General features: G+C 41.1%; 1 protein-coding gene across 2 annotated transcripts in view; it reads left to right on the top strand.

The window, feature by feature from the left end:
* Positions 1 to 5,250: 5,250 nt before the first annotated feature.
* INPP5F (inositol polyphosphate-5-phosphatase F) overlaps positions 5,251 to 26,707 on the top strand; it is a 100,442-nt gene continuing 78,985 nt past the window's right edge. The window contains exons 1-3 of one of the 2 annotated variants that reach the window (XM_019940120.3): positions 5,251 to 5,554; positions 7,486 to 7,536; positions 25,119 to 25,199. In XM_019940120.3, coding sequence (XP_019795679.1) covers positions 5,458 to 5,554; positions 7,486 to 7,536; positions 25,119 to 25,199 — 229 coding nt within the window. In that variant the 5' untranslated portion in view covers positions 5,251 to 5,457. The remainder of the gene's footprint in view (positions 5,555 to 7,485; positions 7,537 to 25,118; positions 25,200 to 26,707) is intronic. The other variant, XM_019940121.3, reaches the window with a different exon arrangement.

Here is a 26,707-nt window from a genome sequence, read left to right as displayed (position 1 = left end):
CAAATTTCGAAGATGTATTTGCCACATTTGCAGCTGGTCTCTGGTTACCCATCATGGGCCTCATCATGGAGACTTTGCAAATCACACCGCATCGCTCTCTTCCCCCAACTACATAACCCCCACTCCCTATGCTCACCTGGTCAGGAGCAGCCCAGCACCCTTCCCCCAACACACACCCTTCACTGTGCTTCCTCAGGCTCTTTGAAGAATTGCTGTAAAGGGCTTCCCTGGTGGGGCAGTGGTTAAGAATCTGCCTGCCAATGCAGAGGACACTGGTTCGAGCCCTGGTCCGGGAAGATCCCACATGCCGCGGAGCAACTAAGCCCGCGAGCCACAACTGCTGAGCCTGTGAGCCACAACTACTGAGCCCGTGTGCCTAGAGCCCGTGCTCCACAGCAAGAGAAGCCACCGCAGTGAGAAGCCGGCACTCCACAGCGAAGAGTAGCCCCCGCTGGCTGCAACTAGAGAAAGCCCACGCACAGCAGCGAAGACCCAATGCAGCCAAAAATAAATAAATAATAAGTAAATTTAAGAATTGCTGTAAAATTGAGGGAAAACGATGGAGTAGAATTAGGGAAACCAAAACCCTATATTTCCTGTTACTAAGTGCTATTCTTATGAAATGGTGAAATGCTGTGAGCTGTTATTATTTATCTTTAACCAGGAGAAGAAATTCCACTGGGCAGCTTTTCCAAAAGATGTACCAAGTTCCTACAGGAGTAATTCCAGCCCACCCCCGCCATTGTTTTCTGGTACAGCACAAAGCATTCTCTGAAAAATCTCTAAAATGATTATCTAACAGAAGGCACTTTTGACAATTGTTATTGATTTACGATGGTACAGGCCCCAACAGGCCATCAGCCTGAGAGTTGCAATTGGCAGAGGAAGGAGAAGCCACAGCTACTGCTGTGGTTTAGAAAAGGTGTCAAAGAAAAATACTCTTCCTATATTCCGTGTAAAAGAGGATACAGTGCAGAAAAATGGCTTATATACTTAACTATAGCTCACTTTGACAGCATTTAAGGTTTTAGGAAAGCTCAAAACTACTAAGCAGTGTGTGAAGAATAGAAGGAGCTTTGCCCTGGACTCCTGGCTTGTCAATGCAAAAGGTTCTAAACCCCTAGGTAATAAGTTACCTAAAAATATGTTTTTGTGTGTGGTGGAAGAATGTGCTTTAGACACACACATATTTAACTATTTTTTTTTTAATTTAAAGCAATAAAAGCACACACACACACAAATCAAAACAGCATACAGGAACATAAAGTGAAAAGGAAGTTTCTACCCTCCTTCTTGCCATTCCTGAGTATCCCCCCACCCCCATTTCCATTCCTCAGAAGTAACCACACTTCCTGTGTTTTGTTTCAGAAATGTTCTGCGCTTATAAAAACATAATATCTCTTCCATTCTCCCCTTTAAAAACCCAAATGGGATACGTTAAAATACAACTCTGCAGCTAGGACTTTTGCTATTTAACAGTATACCTTGGACTTTTTTCTTCAAATTAGCTTATTTAGAACTCTCTAATTTTTTTTTTTTTTCTCAGTATGCGGGCCTCTCACTGTTGTGGCCTCTCCCGTTGCGGAGCACAGGCTCCGGACGCGCAGGCTCAGTGGCCATGGCTCACGGGCCCAGCCGCTCCGCGGCATGTGGGATCTTCCCGGACCGGGGCACGAACCCGTGTCCCCCGCGTCGGCAGGCGGATTCTCAACCAGTGCGCCACCAGGGAAGCCCCCAGAACTCTCTAATTTTTAAGCTATTTTTAAAATTGGAAAGTAAATACATAACACAGAGGAAGTGAGAGACAGCTGGCTTTAGACAAATATGAAATTATCACTGTAAAAGGCTAATTATCTTTCCTCTGGAAGGAGAAAGATTAGATGCAGAAAACATATTTCATTTTCTCTCTCTCTCTCACACACACACACACACACGCACACACACACGCAAAAGAACTATTATAGCTGGTTTAAACAATAACTTGGGTCCTTGACAACTTTATCAGACTGTACAACTAAAAAGCCAGTACTTATTAACCCCCAAAGTATAACAATGGAGGAGAGATGATCTCTATTAAACAAAAGTATCTCTCATTTAGACCAATGCAACAGACTTTTCCCTTTTTGTTCCATGGTGCTTCTCAAATGAACAATTTTACATATGTCAAAGCTCCAAAATGGTTGTTACAATTTCCAGTTGTAACTTCATGAAGTTATGGGAGGAGGTATGGCAGTCAAATCCAGGAGATATCGGCTGATGATTGGTCAAATGTGAAAATTTGGCTTGTGAGTATCTTGGGGTCTTAACCGCTCTGACTGCTGACTGAAGAAATCAGCAGCCTCCTGGCAGGCAGAACATGTATTTAAAAAAATATATCTCCTTTGGAAGATTTCTCATATACAAACAATACTGAAGAAAGTTCTCGTAGACAAACAACATACAAGACTGTAGACAAGTAGACAGGAGATGATGTTAAAAGTCAAATTTCACCACAGGACACTAGAATCTAATCATAACCCCCAAATCTCAGAAACAAATAATAAACATGACATTGAAGGCCAAATCGATAATCAGAGTTGAGTCTTTTACCATCCTTATTTGCCTGAGTTTAACTATGTGGACACATTTCCTCACATTCACTGATTTCAGGGCTGGAAGAACCGTTAGTGGTAATCTCTTTTAATAAATAAGGAAACTGACACTAAAAGAGATTAAGTGACTTGACTAAGATCAGATAGAACAGGCTAGAACCTAACTTCCTAGTGGATATACTTAAACTAGTATAAATATATGATACATGTAAAACATATATAATACACATGATGGTCATTCATGTTTAAAAAACAGAACAGCATCACATGAACTTTCTACCATAAACTGGGTGGCACCATTCAAGGGCAGGAGGGCCTTGAATTAGGAAGCTGGAAGAGAGTGATGAAGATTGGCAGATAGCCACAGGCCAAGGATGGGGAGGCCAGCCAGGGAGTAGAGAAGCTGCAGTGTCAGGAGCACCTGGCAGGTAAAGAGTATTTGAGGTTCAGGAAGTCCTTAGCAGGAACAAGACAAGACACCTGTGGCAGGAGACTGAGGATGTGATATCTGCTAGGGACACAGTATTTACTCTTTTCACTCATTCTGCTTGGCCAGGCCGGGCTCTAGCATGCATTCAGAGTGAGAGGGAGAGAGCACTGTGCATCTGGGTCAGATAGATTCCAGGAACATCTTCAGGTTTTCTCTCTCCTAAGGGCTCTGCTTGTTAACTCTGGATTTACAGGTCATCACCCGCATACACTGGTCTGAGTTAATGACTGACTGGTGTTTTCTACTAAGCTGCTGTCAGGCAGATTTTTCCATTTAATTTCATTTAAAACAGTGGTGCTTAATCCTGGCTGCATATCAGAATACTCTGGGGAGCTTAGAAAAAAAAATACTGTTGCCAGAGCCCATCTCAATTAAATTCTGCTTTAATTGGCCTGAGGTCCTAGTATTGGTATGTTTGAAAAACTCCCTAAGTGATTCCACTAGGTAGCTATGGTTGGAACCACTGATTTAAAACATCAGGGAAAGTTTCAATCAACTAAGCAATTGTTTCAAAAGTTACAATAGCATTATTTTCCTCACATCTGGCAATGTGATTCATTAAAAAATAAAGAAGTAATTTGCAGAACACCCTGTCTTCATAAGACTTTCTCATTATCTATTCATTTTTGCTAAGGAAAGTCAACCCATGGCTGAATTCAACAATAAATCCGAAACTGATGGCTCCACTGAATCTTCTTTCCACCATCTTATTGCCATTTTCTTCTTTGTCCAACTCACCTCATTTGCCATAGTAATTGCTCCTATTGACCTTTAGGTTGAGATGTCTGGACAGTCCAAAAGGCATAGTACTTATCACAGATTCCAGGACAGTTTGTCATCATGGGACTTCCTGTGCTATGGATATTCAACTGAGAAACCAGTGTGGGCTGGAATAATTAGTAATGTGGAACTCCTTCCTGCTTTTGGGCCCTCTCACTTTTATCTAGCAGAAGGTTAAAAGCATTGCCTTGCTTTTCTTCTACCTCGTTTTTGTTTGTTTTTTCCTTCTTCCTTTCTAAGGCATTAGAAAAGGCAGGAGATAGGAGTAGAAAGATTCATTTACTCATAAAACTGGGAGTGTAATTAAAGGTCATTTAGTTCAACCGCCATCTGAGACCAAGAGACTTTCCCAAGATCACACATCTAGATCACCCCTGGCGTGGGGCCTGGAACTGAGGTCCTGACTCTCAAGCCCCATTCAGTTCAACATACCACCTGGCCTTTCAAGATAGCTCGAAGATACTTGGGAGGGCTTCCTCCTTCCACAAGAGGTTCTCCAGCCACCTTATCCTTGTCAAACTAGACCCCTTTTACTTCCTTGACATTTTATTGTCTTCTCACATGCGTCCTGCTTAATTCGGGACATGATAGCTTATGGACTTTGCTCTCTTCCTTCTCGTTATTTAGAGCCCCGTGCTGGTAATACTTGTTTAATTTCTATTGTTACATGCTTCTCGTTGATATGCATTTATTGAATGTTTGCTGTTGTCAAATGTTGCAAGGTTCTAAGAGGAAATTCCAAAACAGAAGACGCCCCAGCTCTGTGGAGAGCCTGGCTGGTGACAGACCCCTGCAACCAGCCCCTTAGGTCGCATTTCCCAGCTCTCCTAGTCTGGGTCTCTGCGGGCAGTACAGGCCCGGGGGAAGAGGGGGCGGGTTTCAGGCTGGATTTAGGGAGTCGGCCTGGCTTTTCTCAGGGCTGCTGAAAGTAACGAATAACCTGCTGGCATGGGAGGGGAGGCCCCAGAAGTGGGCTTCTGCTCCAAAGGCCGCAGGGCAGTAAGGCGGCCAGCCTGTCTCATCCAGGCCAGTGTTCTGCCCGCAATCCCCGGGGTTGGGAAAGCGGGCCCGCCAGGGGCGGGGCCTGGAAAGAGCGGGAGGAGGAGGAGGGGGCTTGGATGGGGAGAGAAGAGGGAGGAGGAAGAGCCTCGGGGGAGGAACCAGGCGGAGAAACCCAGGAAAAGCTGGAGAAGAAGGCGGCGGGAATAGGCAGGAAGAGGAACGGAAAGGAGAGAGAAGCGGGGAGGAGACGGGGAGGGGGTGGAGCCTGGGAGAAGTCAGGGGAGAAGCCGGGGAAGGGGTGGGGCAGGGGGAGGAGCCATGAAGGGGAGCGGGGGCGGGGCCGATCAAGGGGCGGAGCCGGGGGGAGAGGCCTCCCAAGGCCGCCGCCGCCGCCGCCGCAGCACGTTCTCCTCCCGCGGGTCTGGCAGCCGGGGTGCTCCCTCAGCCGCCGCTCCCCGAAGCGCGGGCTCTGGCGGCCCCGGCCGACGAGGACGCCCCGCGCGAACCGCCGCCTCTGGGGTCGCGGGGTCGCGCGGCTGCAGAGCCGCTGGCGCGCCCGGGCCGCCGCCGCCTCCCTCAGCGTCCGGGGCCGGCATGGAGCTCTTCCAAGCCAAGGACCACTACATCCTGCAGCAGGACGAACGCGCGCTGTGGTGCAGCCGCCGCGACGGCAGCCTCCATCTCCGACCGGGTGAGGCTGGCGGCACGGGGTCGCCCTGGGCGGGCGGGGGGCGAGGAGGGGGCGCGGCCGGGGCCCCTCGGCCGGGGGCTGCGGATCTGGCGCCTCCTGCGGCCCTGGCGGGCGGGGCGGGGCGGGCTCGAGCGAGGGCGCGCGGTCTGTCATTATTTCCTGAGAGGAGGGAGCGCTGCCGTCGCCCCTGCCCCTCTGCGGGGGACAAAGGACTGGCGACCCTCGTCCCTCCGAGCGCGCTTCCGCGTCGCGATCTGCTCCGCTGCCCGGGAGAGGGGACGTGAGTCGAGCCGCCCGCAGTCGGGGTCGGGCCGGCGCCCACCAGAAAGTTCGAGCGAGGTGCGCCTGGCCTTAAAGGCCTCTTCCTCTCAGGAGTGGCCTCTGCCCGTCCTTCGGGACAAGTTCTGGGTTCGAATCCCGATCTCAGGCCAGAGGCGATCACGCCAGTTCAGTGGAACATCCTGCCGGAGCTTCAGTGCCTGTGGACATCTGTGTGTTTCTGGTGGTCCTTTATCATTAAAGGCGTGACTTCATTCTGGTTACCTCTAGGCACTCGATTTACAGCGCCTTTTTTTTTTTTAATTTTAGTATTACAGTTAAACTGTATCGTAATGTTCAACTTTTAATATTTTTGTGTGACTCAGTATTGTGAGATACACTCTTGTGGGTCCATGTTTGGGTGTCATGTAAGCTGTCATGAGATGTCTAAGTCTACAACGATTAGTCTGCATTAGGAAAACTAGGTCACAGTGGTGAGTTAAACAGGGCAGTCGCTGCCCTCAGAGAGCTGACAGTCGGGGGGGGCGGTTTCCCTTGAGGGGGCCCCAGAGCACCTCCCCCTTTGAGGTTGCCAGTCCTTTTTCCTAATCACTGCAGATCTTTCATTTTAGGAGAAGTAAGAGAACAGAGTTCTTGAAAGAAATAGCCAGAGCATTTCAAGTTTACTTGTAATTCTTGTATGTAAGCTAGACAAAAGAATTTACGTGGTATGAATTGGAAAGTATGAAAGGCGCAAACGAACTTTTCATATACATCACAGCAGTTACCATTTATAGGAGGGTTTCCAAGGATCTGGTCCCTTAATATATTATTCCCAGTCCTCACAACAACCTTACAAAGCAGGTGGTGAGGTGATATCCTCTTTCTCAGGTGAGGAGACAGGTGTGAAAGGTTGAGTAACTTGACTGAGGTCACAGAGAGTAGAATTGGCCCCCAGAACACTTTCTGGCCTGTCCCACTGCTTGCCTAGGAAGGCCTGCTCGTTGATTTGCTAGAGCAGTGAAGGAGAACTTATTTTTTTTTCTAGGTTTTGGATGTATTTTCTTGCTATTACATTTTATTTCCTCTATTCAGAATGGAAGAGAAACTACTGCACCCAGATAAGGTTCTTTGATAATCTTGAGACAGGAGGTGTTGTAGATAGGCTAATTTTGGCCCGTCTCCAGTCATTCTCTTCTCCCTGTTTTTCCTGATTTGATCATTTGCCTGGTCTTTCTCCCCTCACCCCACCCACAATGTTTGGATAAGGCTTCAAGTGCAGACTGAAGAAAAGTAGATTGCAAAATTCCCCAGGCTGTCAAAGAGCCGACTCTTTGGATTCTTAAGAGCTTAAAATTAACTATGGCAGCTGGATGGAACTTGACATCACCTCTAACTCATTGGACAGAACACTTTTCTGTACTTCATTTCCTCAGCTATAAAATGAGGGTTGGACTTTTTGGTCCTTGTGCATAATGAAATGTTTTTGAAACAGTGCCAATTTAAGTGTTTGTTCAGTGTACCTCTTTGAGGACAAGAATTGATGTGTTTCATGAAAAACACTCAGGAAATCTCTAGGTCACCTGTGTATTGGGACAGTGAATTGAAGCATATGTAGATAGAGGTGGATGTGGTTGTCTCCATTTCTAGGGCTACTCTCTCCTTTCTCTTAGCCTCTAAGATTGACAGAGATGAACCAAGCTGGTGGAATTACATGGAAGGAGGTAAGGTCCCAGGAGTCCTCTGAATAGATGGCTTTAAATGAATTATGTGTCATTCTGTTTGGTTTGTGTTCATTTCTCGTACACAGGAACCTGTCCAGTCCTAACAGCTTTAGGGATAAGTTGCTCCCCTCAAGAGAAGTAAGTCAACTCTTCTAGGGTGCTGGCTAGTAGCTTACCTTTCAGTGGAAGGACACTTAAACCCAATCATCTGAGCTGAAGCTCAGATGATCATGCTACAGGCTTAAGCCTTTAAGGAATATTCACAGGGAAACCTGGGCCTAGATTTTGGATTAAGCCATGTGGTTTGAATTACTGTTTATATATCCAAAGTCCATATCAGAAGGCAAATTAACTTTTTTCTGAATAAAATGGTTGTAGCCTTTGCAATTAAGTTTATCACACTTCTTAGGATACAGCCTACCACAGACTAAAGCAGACCAAAAATATAGAGGAAGGAAGAGGCCATTATCTTTCAGAACAGCCTGTTTTTGATCTTCAGGTGTTCAAGTACATATAGCCAATGAATAAAGAATCTCACACACCTGACTTTACCAAATAGTTTATCCTATCCAATACTCAAGAGCCTTTCTAAAGAATGCCTATGGAATAATGGCATTTAATTGTTAAATGTTTTCCAGGTCTTTTTCTGTAGACTTATTTAAAATTCTCCATTTTATTGGATCATCTCCCTCTGCTTTTACAGCCAGTTTTGCTATTGTTTGTAATGAAAGCATTTAAAATCTTTCATAGTTTCTTACTGGTTATTCAACTGAATAAATTACTGGCCAAGTCCTTTTCTTTCTAAAGGGCAGTATCATAAGACCAAAAAAGCCTGTGAGCCTTGTGATTTTTATGTTTGTGGTAACTTGAAAGAGGACTTTTCTTCTAGTGGCATCAGGAGGATCAGTATTGATATTTAAGTCTAAAGTGACCACTTCCTTGGTCTGGAATGTTTGTTACTGTCAGTCTCTTTTCCTGCCTAGTTTATTTTGTAAGACCCAGTTCAGATGCCACCCCTACTCTGTGCTCACCATAGCCTGCATTCCTGGGGCAGAATTATTGGTCACCTTTTTGTGTTTCCAGGTGCTTTAGACACTTGGTACACACGTTAGTTATAGCCCTGACTGTATCATATAATAATGGTTTGCTTCCTTCTTCCCCAGTGGACAGAGCATTCCTCAAGGCAAGGACCACGTTCTACTCATCTTGGTATCTGTGAGCTTTAGAGTGCTTAGGACACAGAAGGCATTTTTGGTTGAGTTGAGCCAAATTAAATTTAAGTCCAGGTTTCTCTCAGTACTATCATTGCCACAAATATGGGATGTTGTGTTATGCTTATTACTCATTTTAGGCCCTGTTTTAAATGTCTTCTAATTTAGGTGGAAAATCTCTGTCCAGCTGGATAAGGAAATAAATGTGAGGAAAGGTGCATTTCCACTTATTTTGTTTTTCTATCTGATTTAACATCATTTAAAAAAAAATCTTTGTGATGGTATTCCGTATTTTCTTTAACACTGTTTAAATTTTTTCTTCTAAGTAGTTGAGTATTTTTTCTGGTTTTCCATTTTTTTAAGGTTAGTGAGTGTCTGTATTCATACTTAGAACTGCTTTTTTGGTGGCTGCTAATATCTCTTGCAGGGTAATGACCAGCAGAGGAAAATATTTAGACTGTTTTATTTTCAACCAGGGAAAATGATAAAGCACTGTGTAAACATTCAGTAATCTCTTGAGCGTGGAGTTTCACTATCTGAGAATAAGGGCTGTAATTTAAAGACTTAAAAAGCAATATAATATAGTCCACTGTTGAGCAAGGGTGATATAGTCTTATCTCTTTAATCTTAAAACTGCTTCCACTTGTCCTTGTAGCTTTGTCTGATAGGACAGTGTTATATAATTTACTGCTGCGTATTGCTTCATTCTATTCTGAGACTGACCACGAAAAGATGGTAGAGCATCTGTCATACACATAACATTCATAAGCATGTAAACTATTTAGAGAGAGATGAAACACTGAATGATACATACCAGTGAACAGTTTTTGGAGGGGGATGCTAGTTATCAGAATGTACAGAAACATAAAAATGCATTCCTGTTTTACTTAGTTATTTTTTGATAATGAAATTATTTTTAATATGTCATATGAAAACTTTTTTGAATGAGAAATTAATTACAGAATTGAAATCTAAATAGAACTTTTATCTGTTTTGCGGAATCATATTTTATGCAACTATATCCAGTTTAGACTTTTGTGTTATTTGGTATTTACTTTGAAAAAATTTTTTAACTTTACCTTTTTTAGAAAATCATGTTTGCTAAAAATTCACCGCTTACCATGACAAAATGTAATAGGGCATTTTAATTTATAAATTAGTTATTAAATATATTGTAAAAATCTTTTTAACCATTTTTGTTGCTGTTGAATAACCAGTTTTTTTCCTCTAGTGTCTTTAGTTTTCAGTTTCTTTAAAATGGCTTACCACTTTTATACCTTGAACACTTCTTACCCCATATTTTATATTCTAACAGGCTAGCAGTTGGATTGAACAGATCTGTAAACTTATTTTGTGAACATTTATTGTTATGCATGCAAGATACAAAACACATCTTTCCAAAAAATTTCCCCCTTTCTTTGGCTTAAAAAAAAAGATAGTCTTTGTAGGGTGAGTGATGACAATTTTTGGAATCAGGTTTTACAGCTAGAGGGAAGTTTTTGTGCATATTGTCTGCTTTGTGAACTGAGATTAGTAGTAGCTAATAACAACCGCTTTTATTTACTAAGCATTTTTCTGAACCAGACACTGTTCTAAGCCCTTTATGTGTACTGTTTCATGTCATCCCCACAATAAAACTTAGGCGGAGGGGTTTTATTATTATTTTACAGGCACAGAGAAGTAATTTGTCCAAGTTCAAAGAATAAGAGGGAGAGCCAGACTTCTAACCCCATATTAGCTCCAAAGCCAAGTTTTTCTCAATATTGACAAAAATGTTTTATAAACCTTTCTACCTTCTTGACCACAAAGTTGTAGGATTTATATTTTTATGGGTAATATCTGAAATGTATTTAGCTGTCATAGTCATTATAGTGTAGCCTATGTAGAGAATAAAATAGCCTCTGAAATGTCAAAGTATGCACATTGAGGAAGGATCTATGTAGAATGAAAAGGCTGATGATGGGACTATTGGTTTGTTCTTTGACCTTTCACCTGTCCTCACTCTTTTCTTGCAAAACTAGTTATATAGTTACAGGGAATATCGTTATATAATAGGTTGACTCGTTTTTCCACGGTCAGTTTGTAAGGTTTCTCTTCTTAAGTTTTTAGAACATTTGCAGGTTGTGGAGGGAATATATAGAGGGAAGATCTTGGAGCAGAAACACTGATATGTACTGGATGGGAACTATTTCAGCCAGTGATGAGCAACCTGAAGCCTTCTCAGTCTAACTTTGCAAGAGTTCCAGATCCAGTTCCAGATCCAGTTTCACAGACATCCTTTCAGAGCACATAAAGCAGAGAGGGAATGGAGGAGAAAAAGTCTTCAGGGCAACCACTTCCGAAGAGGGGAGGGACTTTGTAGCATCGCTGATTCCTAGATGCTTGTGTTCTGGCCATGCCAGCAGAGGCCAGGACTCGCCAAAGGCTGGCTTCAGAGGAGAGGCAGTATGCAGGCCTTTAGGATAGAGCATGCAGGTGCCAGAAACAAAGGTGCCCTGACAGCTTGGTCTTTTCGGAACATGGCTACTTTGGTGCTGCTCCAGGATGCCCAGCAGCATGGCTTCCCCTTATCCCACCTGCCCAGCCTAACTCAGCCCAAGCAGGGAGAAGGAGATGTAGATTCATTACTATATGCCTAGCACCTGGCCCACTGCAGGTCTTCTGTAAAAATTGTATTGAATGAATTGAAATAATTCTAGTTTCTGGTTGACTCTGTGTACCTTGAGCAGCAAATAGGTTGTTGGGAGGATTAAATGAAGAACATAAGAACAGAAGACTAAAATGCTGCATCTCTTACCAACTTTAAAATATGTACTAATTTCTCATTGTCGTTTTATTCAGGAAACGGGGGAATCTAACTTTTAATTCTGTGGGATTCAATAAATCTTTTTTTAATGAAAATAAATGAGGCCCAAAGACATTTTTATTTTTCTCTAACTGGCCCTATGCCAACAAAAAAAAAGATTGTTGGCTGATTTTGGTTCTTATGATTTATGACAAAATTAGCTGATGTATTTGCAGATAGATACTAGACTATCGGAAAATCGAACTAATTTGGCTATAGTATTGATTCAGTGCATTCTCAGAGCCATAGTCTGACCTTGATGTGGTTTTATGGGGATTTAAATGTGTTAGATCTTTATAAGCTGCATTACTATCTCTCTGTAAACCTTTTTGTAAACTGTTCTATTCCTGTTCAAATATGTTTTAAAATATAAACTTTTAAAATCTAGTCTTGCAAACACAAACCTGAGAAGTAACAGCAATCTCATAGAACCTGTAACAAATTACTCATTAGCTGGACTAAGTTATAATCATGTGTGTCAGACGACCATAAACGAGCTGAGAAGAATATTTGAATTAGAGTATGTTTACCAAAATAGAGAAATAATACATTACTTTATTAGCAGTAGCTGTTGATAATACATTAAGTAATATTTAAGTAGTATTTAAAAAGTGAGGGTGAGCACTGCACATTTAGCATCATAGTACTATCAGAACACATACTGGTAGTATCTTAATTAAATCCCATGCTCTGTTAAGATGACTCATTTTCTGGTTGCTGTGAGACCCTTAAAGGAACTGCTCTCATTCACAAAAAAGCATCCACTCCTGCCAACTTTTTGGTAAGGCTGTTGAGGGAAGTACAGGTTGATTTTAGGTCAGTGTTCCCTGTTGTTTTTTTCTTTTTAAGTTACCTCATTTTAATTGCAGATTCTTTCACATTTAACCTTGAATTTCTTTAACTTCATAGTGGGATATTTAAAAATACATTTAAAGTACCTTAATTTTTCTTTATGAAAATTTATGAATATTATTCTTTGAAACCTCTTTTTACTTGTACTAAACTTCAAATTCCAGTTTCTGCAATGGTCAACATATATAATTTGAAATAGTCCTAACATGTAACTGAAATGTTGGGACATTTTAAACATGCCACAGTGCTCTTAATTTTAGTAGTTTGTGTGTATAATATTAATGATGCTTCATGGTGTCATTATACATTGCTTTTATGCCAGATATAAACACTTTTCTCCCTATTTCCAGCATAATAACCCTCCCCTCCCCCAGGGAACAGTTGTGGTGGGTAGACCAAAGAGTTTGGCAGAGTTTCTAGTTTGCTAGTCTCCCTCTGGGCAGTTGTTCTTCTTGACTTCCAGGATTCACCTCTAGTAGCTATTGCATTTATCCCCCTTTGCACCTTTCAAATACTCACTTTTCTCAAAGAAGCAGCCCTCCGCCCTGACAACTAATTTAGTATTCTATTCCTTTCTCCTTCCAAATTATATTAAGTCTGAAATTCTGTGAAGTCATTTATTTATTATTTCAACAAACATTTATTGAAGATCTGTCTGCGAGGCATTGTGCCAAGGTAAAAAGATGGATAAAATACTGTCTCTACCCTATAGCCCAGGTAGTGGTCCAACAAGGGAAAGGCATACAGAGGATTCTAGAGTGACAGATACTGTGATAGAGCTGAGTTCTGTGGGAGATTTGAGCTGGGTCTTGAAGTTCAAAGTCTCTGTTTTTTTCCAAGGTAGTGAAAATCTGTTTTTCTTCCTCATAAAGAAATGGGAAGAAAGGTGTTCTTTTATTTGATTCTCTGAAGTTCCTTCTAGCTGTAAATTGTCTGTGATTGTTTCTGTCTTATTTAAGAGTGGAAAGTCCTGGAAGAAACTGGCCGTGTGACTAGTGGACTTTAATGGGTATATATATATTTTTGCCTTGCCTTGCCAGAAATAACTTTGTATGCACAGTGCCTTGGTTCTAATTAAGTACTCAAAAAAAAAAAAAAAAGAAAAAAAAAGAAAAAAGTTTATGAGAATGAATAGTGCCTAACTGGCCAGACTGAAATAGTACAGGTTCTCCCCTGTACCTCCCACCCCACAGGACACTCTGCTGTGGCCCTTGTTTGATCTAGAAGCAGTTCTACATTTGAGGGCAATTAAAATGGCAGATCCTAGACCTGATGGTGTGTTTGAAGGTAGAGCTTTTTGTTGGTAAGGACCTATGGTATCAGAATGACTATACAGACGATCCTAGATGGAAGAGAGTAAGTTTTGAACAGAGTTTTCAGGAAAAGCTAGGAAATTATTTAAACGCCAGCAGAGACAAAGGTTGCATCTATTTTATGTTCGAAGTGCTAATTTTATGCATCTCAGTTACCGGCTCTAAAATGAGTTAAGGAAAATACCAACTGTTAGATCACCTGTGCTCTTATTTAGCTTTCAGAATCCTATTTCTTTCTCTTGTCTTTTTCTAAAGATTTATTTATTTATTTTGGCTGCCGTTGGATCTTTTTTTTAAAATTAATTAATTTATGGCTGCATTGGGTCTTCGTTGCTGTGCGGGCTTTCTCTAGTTGTGTTGAGCGGGGGCTACTCTTCGTTGCGGTGCGCGGGCCACTCATTGCAGTGGATTCTCTTGTTGCGGAGCACAGGCTCTAGGCACGTGGCTTCACTACTTGTGGCTGGCGGGCTCTAGAGTACAGGCCCGGCAGTTGTGGCGCAAGGGCTCAGTTGCTCCGTGGCATGTGGGATCTTCCTGGACCAGGGATCAAACCCGTGTCCCCTGTGTTGGCAGGCAGATTCTTAACCACTGAGCCACAAGGGAAGTCCCTGCGTTGGGTCTTTGTTGCTGCACATGGGCTTTCTCTAGTTGTGGTGAGCGGGGGCTACTCTGTTGCTGTGCACGGGCTTCTCATTGCCGTGGCTTCTCTTGTTGCGAGCACGGGCTCTAGGCACACGGCCTCAGTAGTGTGGCTCACAGGCTCTAGAGTGCAGGCTCAGTAGTTGTGGCACACGGGCTTAGTTGCTCCGCGGCATGTGGGGTCTTCCCCGACCAGGGATTGAACCCGTGTCCCCTGCATTGGCAGGCGGATTCTTAACCGTTGCGTCAACAGGGAAGTCCTATCACAGGATATTGAATATAGTTCCCTGTGCTATACAGTAGGACCTTGTTGTTTATCCATCTTATGTATATTAGTTTGCATCTGCTAATCGCACACTCCCAATCCTTCCTTCTCCCCAACCCGCTCTCCCTTGGCAACCACAAGTCTGTTCTCTATGTCTGTCTGTTTCTGTTTCATAGATATGTTCATTTGTGTTGTATTTTAGATTCCATATATGTGATATCATAGGGTATTTGTCTTTTTCTTTCTGACTTACTTCACTTAGTGTAATAATCTCTAAGTCCATTCATATTGCTGCAAATGACTTTATTTCATTCTTTTATGGCTGAGTAATCTGTTATGTATATATATGCCACATCTTCTTTATACATTCATCTGTCAGTGGACATTCAGGTTGTTTCCATGTCTTGGCTATTGTAAATAGTGCTGCTATGAACATAGGGGTGTATGTATCCTTTTGAATTATAGTTTTGTCTGGGTATATGCCCAGGAGTGGATTGCTAGCTCATATGGCAACTCTATTTTTAGTTTTCTGAGGAACCTCCATACTGTTTTCCATAATGGCTGCACCAATCTACATTCCCATCAACAGGGTAGGAGGGTTCCCTTTTTTCCACACCCTCTCCAACATTTGTTATTTGTAGACTTTTTAATGATGGCCATTCTGACCAGTGTGAGGTGGTACCTCATTGTAGTTTTGATTTGCATTTCTCTCATAATTAGTGATGTTGAGCATCTTTTCATGTTCCTATTGGCCATCTGTATGTCTTCTTTGGAGATATGTCTATTTAGGTCTTCTGCCCAAAAAACAATTTCTAATATCCTTCATGCTGCACTGTAATTAGATCCCAGTTTTTTTTTTTTTTTTTTTTTGCGGTACACTGACCTCTCACTGTTGTGGCCTCTCCCGTTGCGGAGCACAGGCTCCGGACGCGCAGGCTCAGCGGCCATGGCTCACGGGCCTAGCTGCTCTGCGGCATGTGGGATCTTCCCGGACCGGGGCACGAACCCGTGGCCCCTGCATCGGCAGGCGGACTCTCAACCACTGCGCCACCAGGGAAGCCAGATCCCAGTTTTAATAGAAAAGTCTAGAAATTCTTAGGATCCCTTTCCTAGGTAGTATATCTCATCTTTTAACTAGTCTTAGGGTTTTTTGGTGGTTGTTTTTTTTTGCCCTTAGGGTTATTTTTTTAAACGTATTTTTTTATAGTAGCTTACACCAACTTTTTGCTTATTCACTATATATTATGAGCTCTTTATTCAGTTTATGGTTCTTAATTACATGAAAGAGTTTCAAGCTGTCCACGGCACAGGCATCATCTTTGAATCACTCAGGTAGGATAAAACTAAAGCTACTAATGCAGGTTCCAACTAGTAACCTATAATCACTTTGGCCTGTAATTCTCAACCTGGGTGTACGTTAGAATCACCTGGGGGAGATTTACAAAATACCTGTGCCTGGGTCCCACCGTAACCCAACAGTCAGACTCTCGAGGATGGGGCCCAGGCATCAGTATTTGTACAGCTCCCAGATGGTGATATTGAGCAGCCGGGATCCAGGACCGTTGAGCTGGAGTTCACACTGGGAAAGCAGCAGCTGCTAGAACTTCTAAAGTAGATTAGCTCTTTAGCTTGCTGAATGCTGGAAAATAATTACTATTAGAGAGTTCAGAGAAACATGTATCAAATTTTGCATTTATAAGATGGCATCTGAATCAAATTATTCCTTAACCTTTTTTTCTGGCCTAATTAAATTTTGAGAATTTAAGTATGGATGAGCTAACCATTGGAACTTTTAGTTCCTCATTGTAGAACCCTTTTCCTCATCTGTTTGACTTTGGTGTTGGTAATTGTCTTTTCAGAGCAATAATGTCCTTTTGTCTTTAGCAGGAAATGAAACTTGGGTCTGATTATGTATGCATACACTAGCACCTTTTTTTTTTTTTTGACACAAGTGAAACTGCCTGTAAACTTCAGCAGCTGTGCAAAACCCAGGCTTGTTCTTGGGCTGAGGGAGCACCATCACTCTGGGCTCTTGGAATGAGTGAGTCATGCTCTCTGCAGGCACACAGTACTTAATCACTTGTTTTCTGTGTACCAGGAAGAAGAGGGCATATGAAAATAGAAGCCATGTCCTGCCAAATGGATCTGAAATAAGAGTGGAAATGTTGACCTAATGGGTCAAACAATTGAGCTTATGACAAACTACTTATGTCTTTGGGTGTATGTTACTTTAATGGTTTCACTAATTAAAATTTGGCATTATTTCTAAAATACTATGCTTTTGTAATTTGTAAGCAGCTCTACTCTTTACTAGATAACCTTGGTAATCCTAAATTTTAAAACCTATTTGCAAATTTCAAATGTTTCTCTTTTAAAATTGTGTGCCACATTGGAATATACCTTTTGAAGGAAGGATTAGAAAGCAATATGTTTGTTGGAGCAGATCAATTACATGGCTCTTCTTTGTGGAAGGAAGGGACAAGCCCACTGGCCGTTTCCCCTGCCATTCCAATGCCTTCTGCCTCCGGAGTAGGCATTAATAATGGTGACAGAGTGTCCATTACTAAGCATAGTTGCTACATATGCCGAGACCAGTATGGTTCATACATGTCCTCTATACAAACACTCTGCTAATGCTTTTATTTATTTTTATCTCCTTAATGAAGAGTAACAGATTAAAAAATACACACACACACATATTTTGAAGTGTCTGTTGTGTGCCAGGAACTGTACCAGGCATAAAGTCGTAGCGGCTCAAAAAGACACACTCAGCCTCCATTCTGGTGCCCGTTATATATAGCCTATTTCAGGCCTTCCTCCACTGGCTTCTCGCTATATTGGTGTGAGAAGCTGTGGACACCTGCTAGAGATTTTAAGATAATTTAAAGTTTCCCAGAATTTTTAGTTAAGTCTTTCATTGTGAGAAATCACATGCTCATCGTTTATGATTTGGTTCAGTAACTATTGAATGAGTCCCTGTTGTGTGTCAGACACTGTGCTAGGCTGCAGGCATACAGTGGTAAACAAAATAGGCCTAGAATTAAATAAACCGATAGAAGAGTCGAGACTTAATAGTCTGTCTTTTAATTGGTAAGTTGAAACTTTACGTTTATTTATAATTATTAATATGAGTTATTTTCACCTTTTATTCATGTTTTCCATTTATTGTGCTTTTCTCAGTTTTTTTGTTCTATCACCTTTTACTGTGTTCCGTAGGATGGTATGAATTTTATTTTTACTTTAAAATTTTTTAAATTTTCTGGATGGTATGAATTTTTATCAGATGTCTTTCTGTTGCTGATTAAAAGCTACCCATTCTGTTTTTTGTTCTTCTATGGTTTCTCAAAACTTAGGACCCTAGTACTTATTTTCATGTATATAACTAAAGTCTACTGATGTCTGTGTCTTTTTCCCAAGTATATTTTAACCTTCATTTAGACTCTACTGCTTCTAAATTTCCCCTCTCCAGTGTAGGGGACTTTAGGGGAGGGGAGGAAGCTGGCAGTTATGCTTGATTTGCCATTTGGACCTGAATTGGGTTGCTAGGACTGTTTCTGCGTGCCTAATTTTGAGCTGCATCAGAGCCCTGTATCTGTTTCACATTCTGAAGAAACAGAATTTTGGGGGCATATCTAAGCATTGAGATATTTTCATAAAACATTTATTATTCTCAGAAGGCTTTTAGGGATTATGGCCTTAAGATTTAATGTAAAAAACAATCGAAGTTGGGTTTTTCCTTTTTTATCCTTTCCTTTTTAAATAAAAAGCCGTAGGTAGACCCTTGAAATAAAAATCTGTAGAGAGATTTAGTGAGTGCTAGGAACCTGGAATTTTAAATGCATATACATTTCCCAACTTGAGGTAAAAGTTATTGAACATTTATGTGCCAGGCATTGTGCTGGGTACTTTCACATAATTCTTCCATTTAATCCTCATAAAAATCCTGTAAGGGGTTTCCCTGGTGGCGCAGTGGTTGAGAGTCCGCCTGCCGATGCAGGGGACATGGGATCGTGCCCGGGTCTGGGAAGATCCCACATGCCGCGGAGCGGCTGGGCCCGTGAGCCATGGCCGCTGAGCCTGCGCGTCCGGAGCCTGTGCTCCGCAACGGGAGGGGCCACAGCAGAGAGAGGCCCGCGTACCGCAAAAAAAAAAAAAAAAAAAAATCCTGTAAGTTAGATGGAATTCCCGCTTATGAAAGAGGGACCTGAAGTTTTGAAAGGGGTTCCAAGACTGCAGTAGAGCTGGGACTTTTCACTCAGGACATGGAACGCAGGCTGTGCCCATGTCACTCAGAATCTCTTGACTCTGTCCAGCCTTACAGTTGCAGATTTGGAACCAGGTCACCCTCGTGCACACTCCTGTCACCTGGATCTCTGGCTTTAGGCTTGCCTTCTCCCATCCATCCTCTGCATACTAGCCCCAGTGTTCAATCTGAAATGCAAATCTGCCCTCTCTGGAGGAAATGTCTCCTGAATTTACTGCTTGTGGGCCTCCTGAGTTGGTCCCTGTTTGGTTTTTCAGCCTCATTCTTACAGCTTCCTGCCTTTTACCTTAAGGGTTTACAGTACCAAACCGTTTAGAGTCCTCCTTGCATTCAGTAAATATTTGAGTGCCTGTTATGTGTTATACAGTCTGCTGCATGTGGGCCTGCCCAGGGCTTTTCTCATGATCTAGATGGAGGAGGTCTTGGCTCTGGACAAGGATAGTGGCCACGGGGATGGAGAGAAGTGAAACATTCATCAGATATGAGGAGGTAGAATCAACAGGACTTGGTGAGGAAGAAAGCTGTTTTTTTTTTTGGCCGCATCATGCAGCTTGTGGGATCTCAGTTCCCCAACCAGGGACTGAACCCACGCCACAGCAGTGAAAATCTGGAATCCTAACCACTAGGTCACCAGGGAACTCCCAGGAAGAAAGCATTTTGAATGTCTCCCAGGTTCTGGCTTGTGTGGCTGGAATGATGGTGGTGAGCTGAAAGCCCCATACGAACTTAAAATGAGAGTATGATGTCTGAGTAGTTACACATGGTAGGGAAACTTACGGTGTTAGAGGTAGGATAGAGCCCTGGACTGAGAGTGGGATATGGGGTTTTGATTTTAACAAGCTGTGTAGTTAATATTGGACACTTTACCTCTGCCAGCCATGATATCTTTATTTGAAATAGAGCAGATGACTTTAACTTTGTTAGTTCAAATACTGAACCCTTCTAATGTGATTCAGTGCAAATTATCTGACTCCAGCCTGCTTCTGCATTCTGTGTCGTTCGTTCATTTGTCTGTTCAGCATTTGGAGCCTGCTGTATATCATGCACTTGGGACGTAAAGCTAAATGAGATCAGGTCTCCATGAATTTTCTGTTCTTGATGAGCTTCCTGTTCAGTCAGGGAGACAGGCAAGTCAGTAATTAGGTGCATTAAACCAAAATGAGATGCCACGATGCGTATACGAGCAGGGTTCAGGGGGACCACAAAAGAGAACCCGATCAGTTCTGCTGGGTGAGTGGAATGGGGAATGTGTCAGGGAACACCAGTGACCCTTGTTCTGAGTCTGGAATGAACAGCATGCCGAAGTGGGTGGGGAGCAGCATTCCAGGCCCAGCCTGTGCACTCTTCTGGATGACTGTAGGAAGACAAGGATGCTGGGGTGGGGAGGCGGGAGGAGGGTAGACAGGAGGAGCCCACGCTGGGCCTTGAGAGCGTTTCCAAGGAATTTGGACTTTGTTTCTCAGGCTCTGGGGGGTCGGAGAAGACATATGACTGGATTAACAATGTTCTATGTTGTATGTATTTTTTTCATGCCTAATGTATTTCTTTTACAATATCAATGTTAGACAAACTAGACTTTAGGGCAAAGAGCATTATTTGAAATAAAGGCAGTTATTACATCCTGATAAATGGAGCAATTCACCAGGAAGATATAATAATCCTGAATCTGTATGTGCCTGACAACATAGTCTGAAAAAATATGAGGCAAAAATTAAGAAGGAAGAGTACACAAAGCATGAGATTTAAAAAAAAAAAGAACCCTGTCAAAGTATTAGGCTAAGCAGTCAAAACATTAGCAAGTACATAGAGCAGTTGAATAAAATAATTAATAAAGTTGATAATGAGCCCTCACCCCAGAGTTGAATAGTGTATTCAAATGTTTGAAGTAAGAAATACTTTTAAAAGCATGACTTGAACAGACATATATGTATATACCTATAACTTCAGAAGCAAGAGTTTTGTGAAGTGTTTCCCCTTACATGGTACATGGTACAGTTTTTCTCTTTTCTGTTTCTTTGCTGTTAGTGCTGGTCTCGTTGTACAAAATTGATATAATGACCCACCAACGGATTGAATTGACACCCTTTTTCTTGAAAACACTAAGAAAATATACGTGCTTTTCAAGTACACACAGAACATTTGCAAACTGGCTTTCTGGATTCCCCTCCCCACACCAAGCGTCTGGTACTCCTCTTGTTCTGCCTCTTGTCCTTCCCCCGCTAAAGCAAAGATGACTTTGACTCCTATTTTTACTGAGTCAAGGCCATACGATACATCCATCTGCTTCTCATCTCCATTTCTATATTTAGCCTTTTCATCTTTTCTTCTAGACTTAGAAGAAAGTAATATCTTTCATTTCCTAGGTTAACTTTTACACCTGTACTTTTGATTTCATTTTGTTTTCTTTTCCTCCTTAAATAGCTCCTGGTTTTTATGCCTAGACATTTCTCCTTGACCACCCTATCATGAACTCAGTCTTAATGGCCTAACTAGTTCTCTCTCAAATAACCTCAAAGATTATTAGTGGCTATTATTTTTATTTTTATTTATTTCTTTCTTTATGTGTGCCGGGTCTTAGTTGCGGCACGCGGGATCTTTTTTTTTTTAGTTGCGGCACGCGGGATCTAGTTCCCTGACCAGGGGTCGAACCCGGCCCCCCTGCATTGGGAGCGCAGAGTCTCAACCACTGGACCACCAGGGAAGTCCCAGTGACTATTATTTTTAGTCGTTAGACCGCAAAACTTAGTCATCTTTATAGTTTTTTTTTTAAGTGAAATTTTAATTTTCTTGAATGGCTGCTATAGTCACATGGTTCAAAATGCCAAAGGTGCAAAAGGGTATTACTGAGTTAGGAGGTTCTCGCCCACCTTTTCTCCTGCTGCTGTATAGCCTGCTTTTTCTTCCTTCCTCCTTCTTACTCAACTATGTCCTCATCTTATCCCTCTCAAGAGAAGATAGACGTTTCACTGTCATTTCAAAATTCACCCTCTTCCTGTCCTTTGTGTAGCTTCCTTTGGGGTGTTTCATGTTAATCTCCTTTTGTACATTCTTCACCTACTGCCCACCCTGCTCCCCAGGCTACCATATCCTTTCAAGCCAAGGCTCTTGTGATAAATAACCTTCTAGCTCCTTTTCCTGCTCGCAGTCTCCACCCCCGTTCAGTGCTGTCACCTAATCCCTGGCTGCAGTCTTGTTTTACTTTTGTCATTGTCTGCTTGCCAAGGCCTCCAGGAAGTAAGGCTCATTAGTCTTTTATTCAGGTCTCTCCTTATTGGCCTCAGTTTACTTTTTCCAGTCTTATCAATAAAGATCTCCACCATACTAACGATACTCATTGGTCTTCTGATCTATACTGTTTGCTCCTTTATTTTTATATCTTAGCCTGATAACAGTGCCTGGTTCTTGGAAGGTACTTGATAAGTGTTTCCCCAGTGAAGGGACAGTTTCCAAAACAAACCTTGTACTTTCTTTCCGCTGCATTATTTTTCTTTCTGATTTCCTTATGCTTGAAGTTCCACTTCCTCTATGTAACTGTCCATGACTGTTTTAGCTCTAACTTTTTCATCCTCCTCCATATTCCTAGAGCTCATCTGAAACCCAAGGGATAGAGTCTTAAAACTGTGGTTGTTCATCTGAAGTCAGGGTAGGGTTATGAGTAGCTGGAGCTGTTTCCTTAGCAGGGGCACCTGTGTTGGCAGATGTTGAGATTTGGCCTGCCTGACAGGGATTCTGGTTATTTGAAAAGAAATCAGGGTACTTTTAGTTTGTACACCAACATGAATTCCAGAGTTAGAGTTAGATTTTTATAAATTAACAAAGAGGTAAAATTAATAAATACATAATTGATAATGGGTAAGGAACAACTTAGATAATATGATAAGCGAAAAAATAATGAAAAAACAGATTTGTATAAAAATTTAAAACTGAAAATATTTACAAACACGTCAAAGAGTTGATGTTCTTAATATAAAAAGAATTCGTAAATCAATAAGGAACATAAAGAAAAATTGTTAGAGGATATGAATAAGAAAATCATAGAAGAAGAAACATAAGCAGTCAGTTTTATAATTAAATGTTTAATCTTACCAGCAATGAAAAGAAAATAAACATCATTTAGGCAATGGATGCCATCAAATTAGCAAAATTTAAAAAGAAATTCTAAATGATGGCAAAGCATAAGAAGCATTTTCATATGCTTCTGGCAGAAATCTAACTTGGTGCATAACCTTTGCAGAAAGCACTTTGGTAATATTTGAAAGCTTTCATTTTTTTTTTAATGTTTTCACCTATTAATTTCATTCCTAGGAACTGTTCTAAAGCTATTAATTAGGGAAATAAAGTATTTGCATAGTGTTCATCATTGATCACAGTATTGTTTATAATAGAGAAAAATTGGAAATCACTTAAATGTCCAAGAGTGAGGAAGTGCTTCCTTAAGTGGAAAATTAGCCATGAAGTTATAATTTTGGAGAATATTTTAAAGATGTGAGAAAATACGAAATGGTATAAGAAAAATTAACATATAGTCTTGTGTTTGCAATATTGCAGTTGGATATGCACACAGACATATGTGAAATGTAGCAAAATAATGTTATCTCTGGGTGGCGGGATGGAAGTGATAAAATTTTTTTTCCAATTTTATACAGTATTTATAATAAGAATGCATGTTATTTAAAATGTAAATATTGTCTTACTGATTAGTTCCATATATAAATTCTGAGGGAGGCACTGTAGTTGGATGGTTAAGAGCACAGGCCATGAGTCATGCAGACCTGGCTTTGAATTGCAGCTCTGCCCTTGATCCGTTGTATGACATGGCCACTTTACTTTTCTAAGGCTTCATTTCCTCATCTGTGAATTGGGACTCCTAATACCTAACTCATAGAATTGTTAGGGTTAGAAATGATAATGTGTATAACAGCCTTTAAAAAAATTAATTCCCTATTTTACTTTAATTCTTGAAATAAAAACAGAAGGTAACTTCTTTTTGCCTCCCATTGACTGTATCATTAACAACAGAGATGTTCAAGATACAATAGTCAAAAACTCTTCTGTAATTACCCACATGTGTTACAGATTGATTATACATTTCATTAAAATAGAATTTAAATGGTAATAACTAAAATGTAATTTAAATTTTCTGCTAAGAGAAATGCTGTTTTCATTCTTGCTAATTTTTTCCTGCTATTGAACCACCACTAATGTTACCTTTATCTCCATGGATATGACAGCCTTTTGTAGCCTGGGTTCCACAACAGAATTATGCCCTAATGTCTTCAGGCATCCTTTGCATGTAATGAATTAGCTTCTCTTCTGTGTGTCTAGAATGGTACAAACTATGTACCGTCCTTGGGAGAATTGAGAAAACAGTCATCCAAATCATTGTCTTGTTCTGTGGTTCAGATGAGGAACCCTGATTGGATGCCTGGCACATATTAGGCACTCAGTATAAATGGAAGCAATTCCTATTGATTTTTCCATTGAAGTCACATAAAAGAGCACTTGCTTTCTGGGTTTCTTTGCTTGGTGTTAGCTTCTTTGGGAAAAGGTAAGTGCACATCTCTGTGGTGGTTTCTCAGGCCTTGTCTTTGGATCTGGGACTGGCCATGGCGACAGCACCTTGGATAACTCCTCTTGTTTGCCCTCTTGTGATGTACCAGCCTCCTTCCTCCACTGCAGGGCGCCAGAGTACTGCCTCCCATCTGAGTAGAGTTTTAGAATTTCAGTTATCTCCCCATAACTGTCCGTATATTAGAAGGCTTATTCAGGTCGGAATTAATACCTGTCCACAAAGTGCTCGATAGTAATGTATTCAGTTCTGGGTGTTGAAAACTGCTCTTTTGGAAAGCTGATCATTTTTTAATATACTGCTAAAGATACCTTTTTTTTTAATCGTCTTGTGACATTCCTGTGACATTTCTTTTTAAAAATTTAAAAATTTTTATACAATTTAAAAAGTTACTTTCCATTTACAGTTATTAGAAAATATTGGCTATATTCACCGTGTTGTAAAATACATCCTTGAGTCTATCTTACACCCAACAGTTTGTACCTCCCACTCCCTCACCCTTATATTGCCCCTTCTCCCTTCCCTCTCCTCACTGGTAACCACTAGTTTGTTCTCTATAAAGATACTGTTTTAATATGTTTTCTGATGAATATGTTTTCATGATTGCTTCTTATTTTATTTTAGCTACTGATCTACTTCTTGCCTGGAATCCCATTTGTCTGGGGTTGGTAGAAGGTGTTATTGGCAAAATTCAGCTTCACTCAGGTATGTTTCTGTAAACTCCTTAAACTTGTCAAATTTAATGTGGCATTCTATGACATTTTCTTCTTTGAGGATAAATGTAGATTCTGTAATGGCTTTGATTCCTTTACCTTAATTTTGGGTCTGCCCAAAGTGGGTATATTTCCATATAAGTGAAACAAAAATACAAGCATACCTCATTTTATTGTCCTTTGCAGATATTGCGTTTTTTTACAAATTGAAGGTTTATGGCAACCTGGCATCAAACAAATATATTGGTGCCGTTTTTCCAGCAGCATTTGCTCACTTCATGTCTCTGTGTCACATTTAGGTAATTCTTGCAATATTTCAAACTTTATATTTGTTATGGTGATCTGTGATAAGTGACCTTTGTTACTACTACAACTCACTGAAGGCTCAGATGATGGTTAACAGTTTTTAGCAAGAAAGTATTTTATTGTTTTTTGCTTGCTTGTTTGTTTTGGCTGTGCCATGCGGCATGTGGTACCTTAGTTCCCCCACCAGGGATCAAACCTGCGCCCCCTGCAGTGGAAGCATAGAGTCTTAACCACTGGACTGCCAGGGAAGTCCCAATAAAGTTTTTTTTTTAATTGAAATATAGTTGATTTACAGTGTTGTGTTACTTTCTGGTGTACAGCAAAGTGATTCAGTTATACATGTATGTATTTATTCTTTTTCATATTCTTTTCCATTGTGGTTTATTACAGGATATTGAATATAATTCTCTGTGCTATACAGTAGGACCTTGTTGATTATCTATTTTATATATAGTAGTTTGTATCTGCTAATCCCAAACTCCTAATTTATCCCTCCCCTCCCCCTTTCCCTTTGGTAACCATAAGTTTGTTTTCTATGTCTGTGAGTCTTTCTCTGTTTCATAAATAAGTTTTTTTTTTTTTTCCGGCCACGCCACGCAACTTGCAGGATCTTAGTTCTCTGACCAGGAATTGAACCTGGGCCCTGGCAGTGAAAGCGCCGAGTCCTAACCATGGGACCACCAGGGAATTCCCTTGTGTCATATTTTAGATTCCACATATAAGTGATATCATATGGTATTTGTCTTTCTCTTTCTGACTTACTTCACTTAGTATGATAATCTCTAGGTCCGTCCATGTTGCTGCAAATGGCATTATTTCATTCTTTTTTTACGGATGAGTAATATTCCATTGTATTGATTTTTTTTTTTTAAAAAATATATAATCATATATGTATATACATATCACATCTTCATTATCCATTCATCTGTTCATGGACATTTAGGTTGTTTCCATGTCTTGGTTATTGTAAGTAGTGCTGCTATGAACATTGGGGTGCATGTATCTTTTTGAATTATAGTTTTCTCCAAATATATGCCCAGGAGTGGGATTTCTGGATCATGTGGCAACTCTAGTTTTTTAGGGAACCTCCATACTGTTTTCCATAGTGACTGCACCAATTTACATTCCCACCAACAGCATAGGACGGTTCCCTTTTTTCCACACCCTCTCCAACGTTTGCTATTTGTAGACTTT

The sequence above is a fragment of the Tursiops truncatus genome, chromosome 16 (genome assembly GCF_011762595.2).
Source record: "Tursiops truncatus isolate mTurTru1 chromosome 16, mTurTru1.mat.Y, whole genome shotgun sequence".
Taxonomy (NCBI): Eukaryota; Metazoa; Chordata; class Mammalia; order Artiodactyla; family Delphinidae; genus Tursiops; species Tursiops truncatus.
This window is presented reverse-complemented; position numbering and strand designations above follow the sequence as displayed.